Here is a 20,394-nt window from a genome sequence, read left to right as displayed (position 1 = left end):
TGATGGCAGCTTCTATTAGTTAATAGAGGGGTCGCTGGCCCAGTGGAAACATGACTGTGCTACTGAATGAGCCCTGCAAAAGGATATTATTGTCAACAAGTGGTATGGAAAGCGTCTTTCAAACAGCTATGAATTCTACTAGCATTGAATTGGGGAGGCCATATAGTCAATACTTGTTTTGTTTGGTCACAGAGGTCCGAAATGAATGGATCAAAGAATTTTATATATTTCTCACCATGGCATAGCAAATACCCCACCTGGCACCAGACTCCCTGGTGGCACTTTGTCTCTCTTTGCATTTAAGCAGCCTCTTGGCTGGACTGAGCAATTGTTTAATTATTGTGGTTTCTTCTGTCTTTTTTACCTATGATCTCTTTTCCTACACTGTAGCTAACCAGAGGCTTTCCTTTACTGCTTTGGCAAAAGGCCTAAGAGGAGAGTTGAAGAAAGCGAGTGATTAAGCAATCTATGGAGAGATAATGGGGGGGGGGATGAGGAGGAGAGATGAATGGGCTGCAGATGACCACAAAATGTTAAGAACCCTGAATGTGCAATGCTTACTGTAGGACACAAACTGGAATCTGGACATGTTCCATGGGGATAATGTGTTCTAGTTCCTCCAGCGTGTGAACGTACTGGATCTTGCTGATAAACTTCACGCTAGGGAGCCAGAAGGAGAGAGAATTCACACAGTTAAACATACGTAACGAACATGGGTGACTGTTGCTAGGGTTGTTAGCCTGACCTTTAAAGGATAGTGTAATTAATCCTGACCCATTTGAAACCAGTGTGCTCTTGGAGATTAAACTTTTTGTAGAGACTGAAATTGGGGTTAACTGGGCAGGAGGGTGGGGAGCGGGGGCAATTCCTTGCTGTATAATTCCTAGTACGAAAAGATCAAGATTTCAATAGTTATCAATGTTTTCTTTTTTCTTGCCCTTCTTCCCTCTCATCACAGTGATGTGTAGAGTTCTTTCCTCCACCCACTTTATGTTCACATAAATGACTCTGAAGTAGGATAGGCTGCAGTTAATGTCCAGCCCAAGATACCCTAGTGATTTTTTTCATTGAAGGGGAGACTCAAATATAGGGTTTTTTTCCCCAGATCTGTGTCTGATACTCTGGCCATGATATTACACTGGCTTTTAAGATTTATAAATGTCATGTTGGGGTAGAGGAGAAGGGAAGGGCATTTACTTAAAGGTCCTGCTGAATTAAACAGCTTGATCAACCTGATTGCATCAGTCAAGCATCCTGTTTCCCACAGCCAGTGGCCTTTAGGATAGGGTGTCAAGGCAATAGCCCTTTCATTGTGGCCCCCTCCCAACAGCAGCTGGTATCCGAAGTAGACTGCCTGTGAACAAGGAGTTTCCACTTAGCTATTGTGTCACATAGCAGTAGAAAAGAGCAAGAGTCCAGTAGCACCTATAAGATTAACAAAATTTCTGGTAGGGTATGAGCTTTTGTGAGTCACAGCTCACTTCTTTAGGTATACCTTCAGATATCTGTGTTTCTTCTTCAATAGTTGAAGAAGTAAGATGTGACTCACGAAAGCTCATACCTTACCACAAATTCTGTTAGTCTTATAGGTGCTACTGGACTCTTTTTCCTTCTGTGACAGACAGACTAATATGGCTTCCCATCTTGATTGTGTCACATAGCCATTCATCATGTCACATAGCCATTCATAGGCTTTTCATTTGTAAATTTGTTTAAGCACCGTTCAAAACTAAGCCCATTTTCATCACCACATCTTGTGTTAGCAAATTCTGTAAGTTTTTAACCACGGTATGAAGACAGGCCTTCATTTGTCTGTCCAGAATCTACGATGGATCAGTTTAATTTGGGTGACTTTAAATGTTTTAGTTTTAGGCAGGGGTCATTTCATAGAAAAAGAGCTTGAGGAACTCATTCACATAACTCATTAGCATATGGCACGCCTCTTGCCATCACTGGAAGAATGTCATTAGTACAACTGATCTGCATATGCCACACCCCCTGACATCACCTATTCTGGAGGTTTTGCACCCAATCCTGGCCATTCAGGGCCAAACTTAGGCCCAAAATGGCAAAAGGGGGCTCAAAATGGCTGAAAAGGGGTCCCAAATGGTCAGGATTGGGCTGCTGATGAGTGGGAGAGTGATCCACCACCCGTCAGAGTCCCGATCCGGGCCATTTTGGCCCCAATCCAGGCCGAAACGGGCCCAAAATGGCCGAGAGTCAGGTGGGTGGGGCCACCTGACATGTGACCTCTTGGGGACCTGCTGGAACTGCATTCCTGTGCATTCCCCCTCGAAATGAGCCCTGGTTTTAGGAGACACAGAGACTAGGTTCTCCCTGTTCTCCTCCCCCGTCACCGTATATAATTGTGTATATCAATGGTACATCCTTCCCTTTCCTTCCCCTAATCTACAAAGCTTCAAACCAGAAGCAGTGACAGGAGGGAAGCAAACCCTCCCTGCCGGTTTTTTCTTTACCTGATAAACGGCCTTGAAATAGCCAGCACTGTCCGAATGAACCAAGAAGGGTGAACGATTATCAATGCTTTCAGGTTCTTCCGTAATCTGCACACAAAAAGGAACGCAAGGCAATGTAAGAATGAGCAGGTTGGTGAGGTAAAACTGATAGTAATTTTGTACCAGATTTTGTACCAGAGGGTGGTGATTTTGTACCAACACTACTTAAAACCTATATTCAGTTACTAATAATACTATTAGGGCACAATCCAGCCACTGTTTCAGATTTTTGAAGCTCTGTTGACTTCAGTCATCCAAAAAACAACCCTATAAGAGAGCCCGTATTAATCATTGTATTACAGATGGACAAGCTGGGGCTGAAAGAGAGAGAAGGAAAGAATTTCTTTCTGAGCCTATGAATCATTATTAATATTGTAGTTCTATGATATAAAATCTATAGAGACAAGCCTAATTTAGTTTTTGTTTGGTCTGATCCATAATGAAAATGAAGAGTCAATTTCAAACAGAGCAGACGTGTTCACACACAGGTCTGCGCCTGCTTACCTAACCAAATCAATCCAAATTAGGCAAGCTTGAAAGCCCTGCTGGGTCAGACCAGTGATCCATCTAGTCCAACATCTTGTTTCACGTAACTGCTACGGCAGAAAGAGTTTAAGCTGAATCCTGACAAGACAGAGGTAATGCTTGTTGGGAAGGCTGATATTCTAGAGAGATTGAATCTGCTTGTCCTAGGTGGAGTGAAATTGGCTTTTTCATATTAGATTAAGAGCTTGGGGATGCTCATGGACCCTGCCTTCCTCTTTGAAAACCAGGTTGGCACGGTGGCCAGGAGTGCCTTCTAATAGCTGCAGATGGTTTGCCAACTCTCGTTACCTAGACTCAGCCAATCTGGCCACACTGATCCATGCTTTTGAAATCTCTTGGTTGGATTACTGCAATGCACTGTATGTGGGGCTGCCCTTGAAACTATAACTGATTCAGAATGAGGCAGCCTGGCTACTATCAGGGGCCGGCTGCTGGGAACGTATGTTGCCTGTTTTGAAACAACTACCTGAGTTGCCAACCTGTTTCTGAGCTCGATTCAAGGTGCTAATTTTAAAGCCCTTCATGTCCTGAGACCCACACATTTGAAGAACTGTCTCCTTCCATATGTCCTGGTGCACCAACAACAATCCTCAGATAACCATTGGCTGGCTATCTCACTACTTAAGATGGCCCATCTGTCCTTAACCACACCTCAAGCCTTTTCCATCATGGCTTCTGCTCTGTAGAATGGGCTCCCTGAGGAGAAGAGGGGAGCCATCTCCTTGGAGTTACTCAGGAGGCTTTTAAGGGGATTTGAAAGGCAGATATCTTTTAAGGGGGGATTTGGGAGTTGTTATTGTATTTTGATTTTAACTGTAAATGTTTTTAATCTATTATTGAGAAATGGCTTGAAGCATGAGGTAAAGTGGGGTAAAAATGTTTACATAAATAAATAGTGGCCAGGATCCAGTAGTATCTCCCCAACTATGAACCTGCTTCTTCAGGGGGAGTGCAACCCTTCCAGGACAGCTTAGTTCCACAGTCCCTGAGAAGCTTCTTCATTGACCCGTAGCGCTTCAGTCTTCTTGCGTTTGAGCTTCAATTTATTGGCTCTCATCCATTCCATTACCTTCTCCAGGCACCTGTTTAGAACTTCCACAGACCCACCTGGCTTAGCTGTTAAGGAGAAATAAACTGCCATTCACATAGTGGTGACACCTCACTCCAAATCCCCAGACAACCTCTTCCAGCTGTTTAATGTAGGTGTTAAATAGCATGGGGAATACGGTACTTCATGGCATCAATGCCACAGGGCCGAGCAGCAGTCCCCGAGCACTACCTTCTAGCACTGGTTGGTCAAGTAAGAGCAGAATGATCAAAGCACACTACCTCTCTGCCGCAACCCAGCAAGTCTCTTCAGAAGAATACCATGGTTAATGATATTGAAAGCTGCAGAGAGGTCCAGGAGAGTCAAAAGGGATGTACTTTCTTCCCAATGAAGATCATCAGTCAGGGCAACCAAAACTATTTCCATCCCAAACCCAGGCCTGAATCCAGACAGAATTGGTCTAGATCAGTGATGGCGAACCTTTTTGAGCCCGAGTGCCCAAACTGCAACACAAAACCAACTTATTTATTTCAAAGTGCCAGCACTGCAATTAAACCTGAATACTGAGGTTTTAGTTAAGAAAAAACAACTCATACAGTTGTCCCTCCCAACTAATTAACATCTCTCTCTCTCTCTCTCTCTCTCTCTCTCTCACTCACTCACTCACTCACTCAGGAGCCACGAATGAAAATAAAGCAAGTTAAATCAAAGCAGTTTGCCCTTCTTTAGACCAGTAGCCCTGCTTGCAAGCACTCTCTCTCTCTCTCTCTCTCTCTCTCTCTCTCTCACTCGCCCAAGAGCCACGACTGAAAGTAAAGCAAGTTAAATCAAAGCAGTTTGCCCTTCTTTAGACCAGTAGCCCTGCTTGCAAGCACTCTCTCTCTCTCTCTCTCTCTCTCTCTCTCTCTCTCTCACTCGCCCAAGAGCCACGACTGAAAGTAAAGCAAGTTAAATCAAAGCAGCTTACTCTTCTTTCGAAAGCCAGCCCCAGCAGCCTGACTGCTGCCTCCGCTTCCTGTTGCTAAAGAAACTGGCAGCAGGGAGGCAGCCTTGAGGAAAAGGAATCACGTGGGCAGGGCCAAAACCCATGTGATCTCTGCTCAGAGCTACTGGAACGCCGTTCCAGGCGTTCCCCCTTCAAATGAGCCCTGGACCAAGCGATCAGTGACTTGGCTCGTGTGCCCACAGAGAGGGCTCTGCGTGCCAGCTGTGGCACGCATGCCATAGGTTCGCCATCACTGGTCTAGATGATCCATTTCCTCTAATACCACCTGAAGCTGTGTAACACCCGCTCAAGCATCTTGCCCAAAGATGAAATGTTAGCCACTGGGATGCCTTCTTCAGGAAAGGTCTCATGATGGCCATCTCTTTCAAAGTGGTCAAAACTACATCCCCCTGCAGACAGGCATTTATTACCTTCTGGACCCAGACAACTCACCCAGCCCAACATGATATCATTAGCCATGAGGGGCAAGTGTCAAAACTGGATGGATAAACCAAACAACAGCCAAGGAATTTAAAGGAATTTTTTCCAAATTTTCACGTTTTGCCCATTTATGATTGGGAAATATGAGTTGTTTGAAGACAAGCTGGCTCTTATGGTGGAAACCAACAGCTGCGGCTCAGGTGCTAGAAAATTAAACTGAACTCTCACCTTCTGTCAATCATCTGATAGCATTTTTTCAGCCAGCCAATCCCAGGCATTCTTCGGCGTGGTGTCGCACCATTCAAATACACGATCATATAGTCCTCAGCTACCAGGAGTTCCAGACTACTGATCACATATCTTTTGGGTGAAAATCAGAAAGTTGATATTAGGATGCTGAATTTTACTGCCAGTACGGAAAGGGAAACACCCTACAGTTTAAAACATGCTTGTGTGGAATTCTGGAATATGCAGCTTTCTAAGAAGAGTACGCTAACATTTCCAAAGAAGCAAGACAGTCTAAGGAACAATCACTGCATTCAATGTCCAAACACTGTTTGGAAATTCTCTTTGTGACTTTAGCATGCTTCGTTTTGCTAACCAAAAGATGAATTATTTCTACAAGGAGGCTTTGCTGTGGTTTAACTTCCAAACTGGAGCAGGGTTTTTTTTGGAGCATCCACATGTCATCTTCACTCTCTAACAGTTTAATTGGCCAATTTCCAGATTTGCTTTGCTCCCACCTTTCCCAAACCTGGCTTGATATGATCGTTCTAGTCCTTGCCGTCCAAGTCCATTTGCTTGCTGTGTGGACAGGAAAGTCCCATCCACATCAGTATCATTTCCCTTGCCTTTCTCTTCCCTTGGCAGCTATTCCCACTCAGCCCTGCACCACCGGAGGGCTTTTTAAAAAATCATTTATTGCTATTTCACTATCAATAGCCACCCAACTAATACTTGGATTTTGGTGTGCAGATAAAGCAATATAATGGAGCTGAAAGCAAGACTTCCTCCCTTTGTGGGAAAATGGCAGTGTAGACTATCACTCACAAGAAGAGATTCTCCATAATGTAATGATAATCGGGCAGGCTGCTGTCGGGCAGATAACAGGCGGCAAAGACAATGATTGCATTAAGGCCTTCTCCATAATAGCCTGAGAAAAAGAGAGAGAGATCGTTGATGAACTGTGTGCCATGACTAAACAAACCTGCCATTAAATTGCACCTGTAGCTAGTTCGGTCATTCTAAGAAGTAAAACCAAATCGGCTTCTCCCTACATTGTTCTTCCTGGGATTATACTAATATGCACACTGCAGAGGTGGGGCTATGTTTTGCTTTTTATTTCCCCCCAAGCAAGGATCAGGCAGGTGAGAGATGTTTGGCATGGACCCAAGAGATTCCCAGTACTGGAGAAGCACAGAAAGAAGGTGGATCTTGCAGCAAGCGTTCCACAAAGACTGCAATGTACATAGACCGGGAACGTCTTAAAACGATGTGAGAAAATTGCTACTTGGAAGGCAGGCCTTTCTATGTATTATGAATTCCACATTTTTATAATAGTCACAGGTTTGACTTTTCATCTGAGTCTTGAAAATTTAACTCAAGGGGTGCATGCCAGAAGAGAGTGCTTGCTTGTGTCTGTTACAAATATCCAGTTATTGAAAGCATTCCTAGAATATGCCGGTCTCAGCTGACAATTTACTTTATAATAGTAAAAGCAAATGCCAAATGAGTTGCTGGGATCATTGAGTTTTGGCCAGAAGAGTACTTATTTAATTCCCACCCACCCCCACCTTGGAGCTAAGGGGATCATTCCAACTCTCTACAAAATACAGAAGGAACGCTTTGGAAAATTTGTCTTTTCAGCATGCCCGGACACCCTTGTGTCCCTCACCTCCGTGTGTCACGACTCTCATGTATGGTTTGATCATCTGCAGATCTATTCGATGCTCCTGTTCGCCAATGATGACTGTCCTCCACATGCGGCCGTTGGTGGCACTGCCGTCTTCAGTGGCTCCATCCCCAAACAAGTCCGCACTGTCTCCGGGCATGTTTTTGGCGGTGGCCACAGGAGTGTCATCTAAGAGATATCGAGAACATGACATAAAGAACACCCTGAGTCATTTGCAAATGACACTGCTAAGTTTAGAGGCTGTATTCCGGACTTCCGGTTTGGGATTCATGGAGGTCTAACGCAGCTCCATTTGTGGAGCTGACCGGATTGCCGTTTTAACCGGCCGGAGGGGTGAAAATAACCCGCGGCCGACTGCTCTCAGGCGGGGAGCAGGCAAAGAACGCTCAAGACCCTAGGGTGAGTTAGATCTCGGACGAGGGGGGGCTCTACACAAGGAGTCTCCCCCCCGATCCTTGAGGTCCCACCTTGCGACGGGTCGGCTATAATCTCTGCGGCAATTTTGGGGCCAATTCGGCTGGCATAAGACCTACATACCCAAGCTTCGATCGGGGAGGGAAGTCGAGAGGAGAATTTAAGATCGAAACAGCGATTACAACCCGAGAAAGCTGGAGAGAAGGTAAAGATCGCTATCTCTTGAAACGGGACAGATTGACAAAAACAGAGAGGAAAGAAAGTAGACTTTTAAACTGCAACAGACTAGCGAAAAGGAGGTGAAGACTCGGCAGGAGTTGTATTTTAAAAGAGACTAAGTTTAAAGAAGTTATTACAAAAATCGGACTATTGTTTTGAATACCTGTGGTTTTGGAGCTGTGGGAAAAAGACACCATCGCGAGACCTGCTGTGGGAAGACGGGAGACAGGAAGTGCGTAACAACAATAGAGTGGCTGGAGGGAAGCGGCCCTTGCCAAAGGACAGGAAGTGGGGAATCGCCATCTTTGAAAGTGGAAGGGTCGTGGCTTCAGCGGAAGAGGAAGTAGGCCATCTTGGATTATAATAACATAGAGAAACCATAGAGAAAAGACGCCCGACATTTTGGGTATAAAAAATTAATTTTGGTAAAGATTGGGACATTTAAAAAAAAAAGGAAAACGTTTAATTATACGCCACGGAGCTGAGGAAGAGAGCAGATTCGTGGGAGCGAGCTAAAGCAAGCCCCACGATGTCGAAAAAAGAGTGGCAATCGGCAATAGAAAACTTGGACAAAAAACTTATAGACATGATGAAAGAACTTAAGGACACGAAATTGGAGCTTATTAAAGAGGTCAAGGAAGTTACACAGACAGTAAAGTCGGAGCTGTCAGAAGTGAAAAAAGGTGTGGAAACGATTAGCAGTGAATTACAAGGAACGCAGCAGAGAGTTAAAACAGTAGAAGACGCGATGGAGAATTTAATAGACACGCAACAAACAGAGATGAGGCTGGTGAAGGGGAGGATGTCAGTTGCAGAAACTAAACACATGGAGAAGCAGCTTCGTTTTCGCGGTCTGCCAGAAGTGGAAGGGAAGTCAGCGCAAGAACAGATGACTGAGGTGTTGGCTGATTACCTGGGGAAGGAGGAGGAGGAAATTGTGGCTATCCTAGATGTGGCGTATCGTGTGAACTCGAGAATTGCAACCCAGAGGAAACTACCAAGGGATGTGATTGTGCAGTTTACAACTAGAAATATGAAAGAGAGGATTGTGACCAAACAATTTCAAGATCCATTGGAGATTGATGGCAAGACGATTATTATAATGAAGGAACTGCCCAGATCAGTGTTATTGGACAGGAAAAAATATAGAGTGCTAATTCAGACTTTGAAGGACATGAATATCAGATACAGATGGGAGTTACCGGAAGGAGTGTCCTTTGAGTTTGGAGGGGCAAAAAAACGCATCAGATCTGAGCGGGAGATGGAGAGATTTATCAAGGACAATGAAAAAGACTTACCAACAAAACCATGAATATGGAGTGTAAAGTATTATCTTGGAATGTAAATGGACTAAACTCACCGAATAAGAGAAAAAATATTTTTCATTGGCTACTAAAACAAAAATGTGATATTGTTTGTTTGCAGGAGACCCACATTAGAAAACAGGATGTAAAATATTTAAAATCTGGAAAATTGGGCAAAGAATTTGTAGCGGCTTCCAACAAGAAAAAAAGAGGAGTGGTGTTGTATATAAAAGAGGAGCTGCAGCCAAAATTTGTTATGAGAGATGTGGAAGCTAGATTTGTAGCAGTGGAATGTAATTGGAACTTAAAGAGAGTGTTGGTAGTCGGACTTTATGCACCTAACGGTGCAAAGGAAAGCTTCTTTGAGGACTTAAGGAAGCACCTAGACGATCTTGTATATGACCAGATAATTCTTGCTGGAGATTTCAATGGAGTGACAGATTTGGAATTAGACAAAAAGACTACAAAAGCACAAAAGAAAAGAGGACTATTGCCAAAGCTTTTTTTTGAGTTGATTCAACAAGAGACTCTCGAAGACGTATGGAGGAGAGAATATCCTAAAACCAAACAGTTTACTTTTTATTCTGCAAGGCATCTTACATTATCAAGAATTGATATGATCTGGGCCTCAAAGGACTTAGCGCTATGGACTAAGGAGGTAGAAATAATGCCGATGGTAGGCTCAGATCACAACCCAATTATGTGGAAATTTGGAAAAAGGAGAAAAAGGAAAGCCTGGAGAATAAATGAGGACCTGTTACAGGAAAGTGAGAATATGGAAACACTGAGAAGAGAGACTAAGTTTTTTATACAATACAACGTGAATAAAGAAGTACCAACCAGTAAAGTTTGGGACGCGTACAAGGCGGTTGTAAGGGGCATACTAATGGACTTAAATGGTAGAGCAAGGAAAAAGAAAGAGGAGAAAAGACAAGAGATTGAGGAGAAAATAAAGGCCAAAGAAGTACAGTTAAAAAAGAGACCAGGGAAAAAGAAAATACATCAGGAAATCAAAATTCTTCAAGAACAGTTAACAGCAATGAGTAACAAAGAATTGGAGTGGAACCTTAAAAGACTGAATCAAAAAGCTTTTGAGGGTGCTAATAAACCTGGGAAATATTTGGCATGGCAATTAAAGAAGAAAAGGGAAAAGAAAATAATAAATAAAATTTGTGAAGAAAACAAAACGTATTTGGAGCAGACTACCATTAGCAGAGCCTTTTATAAATTTTACGCTAAGCTGTATAATAAAAAAGAAGTAAACAAAGAATCAATAGCATCATATTTGGAGAAAACTAAACTTCCAGAGATCTCGGAAGCTTGGAGAAATAAGCTGAACAGTGAAGTAACTGATGAGGAAATAAATATGGCAATACAATCCGCAAATCTAGGAAAGGCGCCAGGGCCAGATGGACTTACGGCTAAATTTTATAAGACAATGGCCAATGAACTGGCACCATTCCTAAAAGAGGTGATGAACGGAGTTTTTAGGGATCAAAGAATTCCAGACACTTGGAGCGAAGCGAATATATCATTGATCCCAAAAGAGGGCCAAGATCTGACTAGCGTGAAAAATTATAGGCCTATATCACTACTCAATAATGACTATAAAATTTTTGCGAAGATATTGGCGGAGAGATTGAAGGGGTGGCTCTCGGAAGTCATAGAGGAGGAACAAGCAGGCTTTTTGCCAGACAGACAAATAAGAGACAACTTAAGGACAGTGATCAATGCTATTGAATACTACGACAAGCGTTGTGACAAAGAGGTTGGTTTCTTCTTTGTAGACGCTGAAAAAGCGTTTGACAATTTAAACTGGGACTTTATGTTTGCCACTATGGAAAAGCTACAATTGGGAGAAAGATTCGTCAGAGCAATCAAGGAAATCTATAGAGACCAGACTGCAGCAATTGTAGTGAATGATGAATTGACCAAAAAATTGACGATTAGTAAAGGAACAAGACAAGGTTGCCCGTTATCTCCATTGTTGTTCATTTTAGTATTGGAGATTCTGATGATACAAATTCGACAAGATGAGGAAATACGAGGAATAAAAATAAAGGACTATTCATATAAGGTCAGAGCATTTGCAGACGACATAATGTTAATTGTAGAAGACCCACTGGAGAACATGCCAAAAGTGATAGACAAGATCAAGGAGTTTGGAGATTTGGCAGGTTTCTTCATTAACAAAAAGAAGTCAAAGATATTATGCAAAAACATGACTAAGCAGAAACAACAATTGTTAATGGAAACAACGGATTGTGAAGTAACTAGTAAGGTGAAATATTTGGGAGTTGAGCTGACTGCAAAAAATATAGATTTGTTCAAGAATAATTATGAAAAATTATGGACTCAGATAGAGAGAGACTTGATCAAATGGAATAGATTGAACCTGTCATGGTTGGGCAGGATTGCAGCAGTTAAGATGAATGTGTTACCAAGAGTAATGTTTTTGTTACAGACAATACCAATCATCAGAGACTCTAAACAATTTGAAAAATGGCAGAGGAAAATATCAGATTTTGTTTGGGCAGGCAAGAAGCCTCGAGTGAAAGTAAAAGTTTTACAAGATGCAAAGGAGAGAGGCGGAATGCAACTGCCCAATCTGAGACTTTACCATGATGCAATCTGCCTAGTTTGGCTAAAAGAGTGGATGACATTAAAGAATAAGAAACTATTAGCCCTAGAGGGATATAAAAAAATTTTTGGATGGCACGCATACCTATGGCATGATAAAGTAAAGGTCAACTCGATGTTCCTGCATCATTTTGTAAGGAGAAGTCTATTTACAATCTGGAAGAAGTATAGAACTTACCAACAAGAAGGAACCCCCTTGTGGGTGGTTCCATATGAGGTGATAGATCCGAGAGCTGTGGATAATGAACAACAATGTTTAACGTACAAAGAAATAACTAAGATTGAAGTATCTAAACTTAGAATAAAGACGCAAGAGGAACTATCACCTAACTATGATTGGTTTCAGTATAGACAGATTAGAGACTTATACAACTCAGACTTTGCAAAAGGGGGCATACGAACAGAGAACTCGGAACTAGAGCAGACCCTTCTTAAAGAAGACAAGAAAAGAATATCCAAGGTATACCAAGTATTGCTGAAATGGTATACTGAGGATGAGATAGTTAAAACACAGATGGTGAAATGGGCTATAAATTTCAATAAAGAAATAACAATGGAGGCATGGGAATACTTGTGGAAAACTACAATGAAGACAACGACGTGTATCAATATTAAAGAGAACATTTTCAAAATGATCTATCGTTGGTACATGACACCAAAGAAGATTGCGCTAGGGAATTTGAATACTTCTAATAAATGCTGGAAATGTAAGAAACATGAGGGCTCCCTCTATCATATGTGGTGGTCGTGTGAGGTAGCTAGGCAGTTCTGGGGGGAAATAATAAGAGAAATGAGTGAAATTTTACAGTTTCAAATAAATAAGAACCCAGAACTCCTGCTGCTAAACTTGGGAATGGAGGGAATTCCAGCCCATCATAGGACGTTGATTTTTTATATGACTGCAGCAGCTAGACTTTTGTATGCGCAGAAATGGAAAGTACAAGAAGTACCAACTATTGAAGATTGGATCTACAAATTGCTGTATATGGCTGAAATGGACAAGATGACAAGAAAACTGAGAGATCTGGACTCAGGGCAGTTCAACACAGACTGGGAGAAGCTGAAACAATACCTGGAGAAGAAATGGGAGGTGGGAGGAAAACTGTGGCAGTTTGAGAACTACTGAAATATAATAAAAGTATAAAAGAGAGGGGTGACTTTACCGGGGGAGGAAGAGAAATGTGAATTTATAAGCAGTTAGATTAATTGATTGAGATATATATAGATATGTATAGGTCAACTGATAGAGAATAATTAATGATAAGGTTTAAACATGAGGATTGACTAACTAACAATATTTTCTTTCTTTGACAAGATTTATATGCACCAAACTGAATGTATAGAAGAGTTGAATTGGTTGAGTATCTGAGGAGTTATATAGAATTACCATAAAAAGTTGAAATGAGTAATATATAGAGAATAAATCAAATTGTTTGATTTAAATGTGGGAAAATTTTATGGTTTATATATTTTTATAGGTTTATATAGAATTATTCAAAACTGGAAAATGGGATAAATTGTTTATCTAAAGACGTATAGTTTGGGTGTATAATAATTAAAGGAGTTAATGATGCACTGCTTAATATAATGGAAAATGTATATCTGTTTTAGACAGAGGAATTTAATAGAAGTAAGGGAAAAGGGACAGAGGGTGGGAAAGCTGTTGGAAGTCAACAAAAGGGGGGGAAAGGGAGGGGGTTAGAAACGAAAAATTAGGGGAAAATTGATTGTAATGTAAAAATAAAAATGTTCTAACCCAATAAAAAATTTTTCAAAAAAAAAAAAGTTTAGAGGCTGTATTCCAAGAGAGCCTTAATAAACTGCCAGCAGGTTGAGAAGCAAGAGGTGTGAGTCCTTGGTGCTAGGGAAATCCTGCAGACAGGCATGGCAGTACAGCAAATCCCTTTTGGCAGCCGGACAGGAAAGACTGGGAGTTGCCCGAGAAAAAACTAAACTGGACATGGAAACTTTTATAGCCCTAATAAGAGAAATGAGCGAAATTTTACAGTTTCAAATAAATAAGAACCCAGAACTCCTGCTGCTAAACTTGGGAATGGAGGGAATTCCAGCCCATCATAGGACGTTGATTTTTTATATGACTGCAGCAGCTAGACTTTTGTATGCGCAGAAATGGAAAGTACAAGAAGTGCCAACTATTGAAGATTGGATCTACAAATTGCTGTATATGGCTGAAATGGACAAGATGACAAGAAAACTGAGAGATCTGGACCCAGGGCAGTTTAACACAGACTGGGAGAAGCTGAAACAATATCTGGAGAAGAAATGGGAGGTGGGAGGAAAACTGTGGCAGTTTGAGAACTACTGAAGTATAATAAAAGTATAAAAGAGAGGGGTGACTTTACCGGGGGAGGAAGAGAAATGTGAATTTATAAGCAGTTAGATTAATTGATTGAGATATATATAGATATGTATAGGTTAACTGATAGAGAATAAGTAACGATAAGGTTTAAATATGCGGATTGAGTAACTAACAATATTTTCTTTCTTTGATAAGATTTATATGCACCAAACTGAATGTATAGAAGAGTTAAATTGATTGACTATCTGAGGAGTTATATAGAATTACCATAAAAAGATGAAATGAGTAATACATAGAGAACAAATCAAATTGTTTGATTTAAATGTGGGAAATTTTTATGGTTTATGATATATAGGTTTATATAGAAATATTCAAAACTGGAAAATGGGATAAATTGTTTATCTAAAGACGTATAGTTTGGGTGTATAATAAGTAAGGGAGTTAAAGATGTACTGCTTAATATAATGGAGAATGTATATTTGTTTTAGATAGAGGAATTTAATAGAAGTAAAGGAAAAGGGACAGAGGGTGGGAAAGCTGTTGGAAGTCAACAAAAGGGGGGGAAAGGGAGGGGGTTAGAAACGAAAAATTAGGGGAAAATTGATTGTAATGCAAAAATAATAATGTTCTAACCCAATAAAAAACTTTTCAAAAAAAAAAAAAAGAAACTTTTATAGCCCTGGCCAGGCAGAGGGGAAACAGTTGGCTGCCCAGAGAGGACATAGCCTTACAGTGAAATCCTAAGCAGAGTTACTCCAGTCTAAGCCTGTTGATTTCCAAGGGGTTAGACTGGAGTAACTCTGCTTAGGATTTCACTATAAGACACTTTCCAAGGGTGATCCACTTAGGACAGAAGACGACGGATGCTGACGGTTCCTAATTTTATGTCTGTCAACTCTCAGTGGCTTGTATGTGCTCCCCCAGCAATGCGTTGGCACCAACATGCCTCCGTGGCTTGTGCAGTATTCCGGCTACAAGTCGGCCTCAGAGACACAGAAGAGCTTCAAACGGCCCATTCCACCAAGCAGGAGCCGGAAGCATCTGCGTTCTCCTGCTCTGCAGCTGGAATCGGCGTGTTGCCTCAGCCCAGGCTTTTGGCGGGAAAAGACATCAGGAATCTCCTCAGCACCCATGTCCCTTTCTCTCTTACCTTCCCACTCCAGTTCATTTCCATTGCCTAGGAACTCAAGGGAGTCTGTCTCATCTGGAGTTTCGATGTCATCAACATTAATATCTAGGTCATCAGGTGTGTCCAGGAAATCATCAGACAAGAGGGACCCTTCGCTCTGATCCAGAGAAATGTTGATTTCCGGGGCAACGAGGGTCTTCCGCTTATGATGTGCCCCGTTACTAAAATTTAAGGTGTTTGGAGGTGCTGAGGGTTAAAAAAACAATACTCCAGAATCGAGATGATACTCATAGGAAAAATCATTGGTATGATCTTATTAATAATCAGACATGAGGATTTCAGTGATCCAACAGCATACTGTTATCTTTTTTTTAAAAAAAAGAGCTACATAGTTTAGTTGAAGAGCAAGATTTGAGTCCAGTAACACCTTAAAGACTACAAGATGTATAAGCTTTTGAAAGTCAAAATGGCTACATTGATAAACTCTAAAAACTCTAAAAAGAAGTCCCTGATTGGGCAACACCTTTTTAAATAGCTGTTTTCAGTACAAAGATTTATGGAGGGAGCAGCTAAATTCTTGAAGCTCTATCATAAAGAACATCAGTATTAAAACAGATATTTAAACTGCTATCATAAAATGACAAATCATTAAGCGGCTGAGTAAAAACAGAGGGAGATTAAAAACTGTTCAGCACAAGCAATCCATAAAAACTTTCTTTTAAAAGGGCACCGCATTGCAAAAATGAGATGAAAATATTCTAAAAAGAATGCAGGGCAGGGCAGACAGTAAAACTTTCTAACATAAACTAAAAGGAGGGCATGCAGTAAGAGTGCCAGGGCTTTTTATTCACTGGCCCTTGTAGCTTGGCACGGTATCATCCCCCATTTGAGGCATAGCTATAGAAGAGGCCCTGCCTCTGATCTCTCCACCTTGCTTCCAAGGTTGGGCATACACTGAGAGCTAAGCTACATGAGATGCCCGACATGTGTTGAGTTCCCACAAGTTTACCTGGAAAGTGTAGTTGGGCCCCGCCCCTGAGCTCCCGGAGGAAAACGTGAGTAGAGTGGATTTTTGCAAGAATGGGGGTCAGAGCAGCAGTGAGTCTAGCAGCTGCAGTGGCGGTGGCTCCCTCAGCAGCTCTTTCTGCCACTGCTAGCCGCTTGCCAGCTTCGGGCTTGGTTCTCTTCGGGCTTCCCATCCTTCTGTCCCTGCTGCTGCTTCTATGACATGCCCCTTCCCTGCCCCTGAGCTCGCGGAGGAAAACCCAAGTGGAGCAGATTTTTGCAAGAGACACTCTTGCAAAAATCTGCTCCTCTCGGGTTTTCCTCCGTGAGCTCGGAGGTGGAGCCCGACTACACTTCCCAGGTAAACTTGCAGGAACCCAACATGAGTGTCTCGTGTAGTTTAGCTCTGAGCCCAGCCCTCTGAGAATGATCGTTCCTCATGCACAGCTTCATGCAGTTGTGACATATGGAAGGTGCAAAGCAATCCGCATTGCTAGCAAAGCACCCTTCCGACACCATACTTACACAATGTGTTCTCATTTGGGCCGCCCAAAGACTCCATTCCTGCCACTTCAGGGAGAGGCCTGTAAAAAAGGAAGGAATAAAAGTCTGAGAGAGAGAGAGAGCTCTTTCCGAGTCACTCTCAGGTCTGTGAGTCTGCCATCAACTTGCAACCAAATTATGGTGACCCCAGCAAGAGACTTTCAAGGCAGGTAAGGAGCAGAGGTGGCTGCCATTGCCTTCCTCTGCAGAGCAACCTCGGTCTTCTTTGGTGATTGCCCATTCAGGATAGCCTCAGGTGGTGCTTCCTTAAATCTGGAGGCAGTGTGTGTGTGTGTACATAATGCATTTTTTAAAAAAAATTCGATCAAATTAAAATCCTTCTTGAACCTGTTCTTATGTACTTCAAATGCCAGCCCTCCAGTCACAGTCCAGAAAATAAACAGATCAGAGTAATGTAAATCTGCTGTGTTCCATTTGCAGGTCAGACCAATGATATTTTTTAACCATGAGCATTTTGACTCAAAGCAGAAGAGCAGAGCTCTGCACTGTACTGCACACACAACATATAGTTTGGAATGAAGTGGAAAGCAGTACAAGATCAATTCCCCATGCTGTGTAAATTTTAAAGGATTCCCATCTATCTATGTCCTGGTCTTTCTCCAAGGGCATCAGGCAGTATACATAGTTATCTTCTCTATTTTCACCCCACAACAACCCTGCAAGGTTGGTCAGGCTGAGAGACTGGGAGCTGGCCTAAAGGATATCTCGCAAGCTTCAAGGCTGGGTGGGATTGGAACCTGCCTTTTGGCACTCCAGATGCCACACCAGACTGTTCTGAAGATAGTTTCCAGCTGCGTTCGTCTAGAGTAGCAGAACGAAATTGGAGTCCAGTAGCACCTTAAATGCTGACAGAATTTTTCAGGGCACATGCTTTTGTGAGTCCAAGTTCATTTCATCAGAACCCAGCTAGTTCTGTCCATCTTGCCAGCCTTTTGCAAGTCCTTGACATCAGATACATTGGAAACAAATTCAGCTGCGTAATGGTTTGGATTATGGGATAATCTCCCTCCCCTCCCCCAAGCCTGCGGTTGTATATTATGAAATTACAAGTGATGTGATCTGAAGCACGTCTATTTCAAGACCAGAAATTTTATTCACCCAAAAGAAATTCCTGCAACAGAAAAAGAGAGGAAATGCAGGCAACGTACAAAAACACACAAACCAAGTTCTCCTTCCCCCTGCAAGGAAGTTAAATGCTCTCACATCTAATCGGCAGCATCAAGAGCTCAACTAGACATTCATTTTTTTAAAAAAAAAATTGCATGGTTCCGTGGTGTTATTTTGTACAAGGGGAGATTGGAAGTGGCAAAATCTGGCTGCATAAACCCCCAATAAAGCCGTCTTTCCTTACCTTCTGGAAACGATATTTAGCTTGTGCCAGTTCCTAATTCCTGATTTCAGATTTTCAGTATTCACCCTTATTTTTCATTTGATGTATGTGCTTCCAAGAGCATAGGATACCCTTTTGGGTTTTTTCCCCTAGAGTTTCCTAATCAACACAGCTGATCCAGAGGGTCATGTGTCACCATTTTGGACTGCCCTGAACATGTGATGCTTTAGCTTTGCCATATAAGGTACCTACCTCCCCTCTTGCTGGTGATAAGCTAGCGGCTCACTGAGCATGCTCCCTGCATCCCGAACCACGAGCATCACTCAAGCAGAAATCCTGCAAGCAGCGGACAGGCCAGACCTTTCCCTGGGAGGGAAATCTTTTCTCATCTGCTGTCTCAGCTCATTTTCATCTTTTCACAGGAGACCCCACACTATGCAGATTCCTAAGCCAGTTTCATGCGTCTTCATCTAGGGAACTGGAAATCTCTCTCTGACCCACCCTGTGCCTGATGGTAATAATTCCCCCCTTCCCTTTTTCAGACAGCTCAGTTCTCCCATACCCAGCTGGGCTTTGTCTCTGCATAGGGAATAAAGCCTTTCATGGTCAGATGGATTAATCTGCGGTAGGCAAATGCAGACACTCAAGATATCGCCTCTTCGGCACACATCAGCATACATGCAAGCCTTCTTCGGCTTGTGAATTGAATTGAACTCTCCCTTTCACTCATATAAGCTTCCAGCTCCAAACATATTCTTGCCACTTTGTGCATAAGGCACCTAACGGCAGTGTTTATTTTACCTCGAGCTTTTAAAATGCAAAATGCAGCTGGAAAAGATTTTATATAAACTTTAAATAACTAGGCTGATCTGCTTTCTGGGGGAAAGCTGGTTGGATTTTGTAGGTTCTTCTTCCCCTTGGGCACTGGTCTTCACCGGGTAAAGTGCTATTCACACCCAGAGGTGTTTTTTAGTCAACCTTCTTTGCTTGATTGTCCACTGATCCAGAAACCGGATACATCTTTATTGACTTCATTTATACCCTGCGTTTCTCACCACTGAGAGTTTGTGTAGCATAGTAGTTACGTAGCTGGGATGGGATGCAGCACTCTGCTGGTTCCAATCCTATTGCTGCCATGAGCTCAGTAGTTGGCCTTGGATAAGCCACTCCCCCTTAGTCCCGGCTCCCCTGCTATATTGTGGGGATAATAATTACACTGACTTTGTTCACCTCTCTGAGTGGGGCACTAATCTGTCCAGAAGAGTGGTATGCCAATGAACTGTTGTTATTGATATTTATCATCATCATCATTAATTGAGACCTAAAATGGGTGTTATTTGACCCGGATCTTGCTCTTGGACTGCAGACCAACACGGTTACACACCTGAAACTTTCTTTATTCTCCTCTCCTCCATTTTATCTGTACAATAACCTTGTGAGGTAGGTTAGGCTGAGAGTGTGTGACTGGCCCAAGGTCCCCTCAGCGAGCTTTCATGGCAGAGTGGGGATTCGAACTCTGCACATCACTACACCATGCATCATGTCCATTCAAAGCTGCTGTTGAACACATGAAACTGTCTTATACTGAGTCAGACCTTTGGTCTATCAAGGACACCATTGTCTACTCCAACTGCCAGCAGCTCTCCAGATCTCCAGCAGAGGTCTTTCACATCACCTGCCGCCTGGTTCTTTTTAACTGGAGATGCTGAGGACTGAACTCCCTGCATACCATGCAGATGCTCTACCACTAAGCCATAGTCTCTCCCCTGTTGGGTTTTTTCACACATACTACAAACCCAAACAATGAAGGACGGGCTGAGAAGGGTTTTCAGCATAGGGTTGCCAACTCCAGGTTAGAAAATTCCTGGAGATTTGGGGGGGGGAGCCTAGGGATGGCAGAATTTAGGGAACGGAGGAACCTCTACAGGGTACAATGCTATAGATTACATCTTCCAAAGCAGACATTTTCTCCAGGGGAACTGTTCTCTGCAGTCTGGAGATCAGTTGTAATTTCAGGAGAT

At 42.4% G+C, this 20,394-nt stretch overlaps 1 protein-coding gene across 1 annotated transcript in view; it reads right to left on the bottom strand.

The window, feature by feature from the left end:
* Positions 1 to 20,394, bottom strand: part of ATCAY (ATCAY kinesin light chain interacting caytaxin) — a 43,721-nt gene that overhangs the window by 10,620 nt on the left and 12,707 nt on the right. The window contains exons 3-9 of the mRNA XM_054980780.1: positions 17,005 to 17,063; positions 15,496 to 15,720; positions 7,431 to 7,616; positions 6,587 to 6,689; positions 5,765 to 5,896; positions 2,478 to 2,564; positions 562 to 660 (exon numbers count right to left, since the gene is read on the bottom strand). Of these exons, the coding sequence (XP_054836755.1) occupies positions 562 to 660; positions 2,478 to 2,564; positions 5,765 to 5,896; positions 6,587 to 6,689; positions 7,431 to 7,616; positions 15,496 to 15,720; positions 17,005 to 17,063 (891 nt within the window). The remainder of the gene's footprint in view (positions 1 to 561; positions 661 to 2,477; positions 2,565 to 5,764; positions 5,897 to 6,586; positions 6,690 to 7,430; positions 7,617 to 15,495; positions 15,721 to 17,004; positions 17,064 to 20,394) is intronic.

Source organism: Eublepharis macularius, chromosome 5 (genome assembly GCF_028583425.1).
Source record: "Eublepharis macularius isolate TG4126 chromosome 5, MPM_Emac_v1.0, whole genome shotgun sequence".
NCBI lineage: Eukaryota > Metazoa > Chordata > Lepidosauria > Squamata > Eublepharidae > Eublepharis > Eublepharis macularius.
The sequence above is the reverse complement of the archived record's forward strand: the minus strand, read 5'-3'. Positions and strand labels throughout refer to the sequence as shown.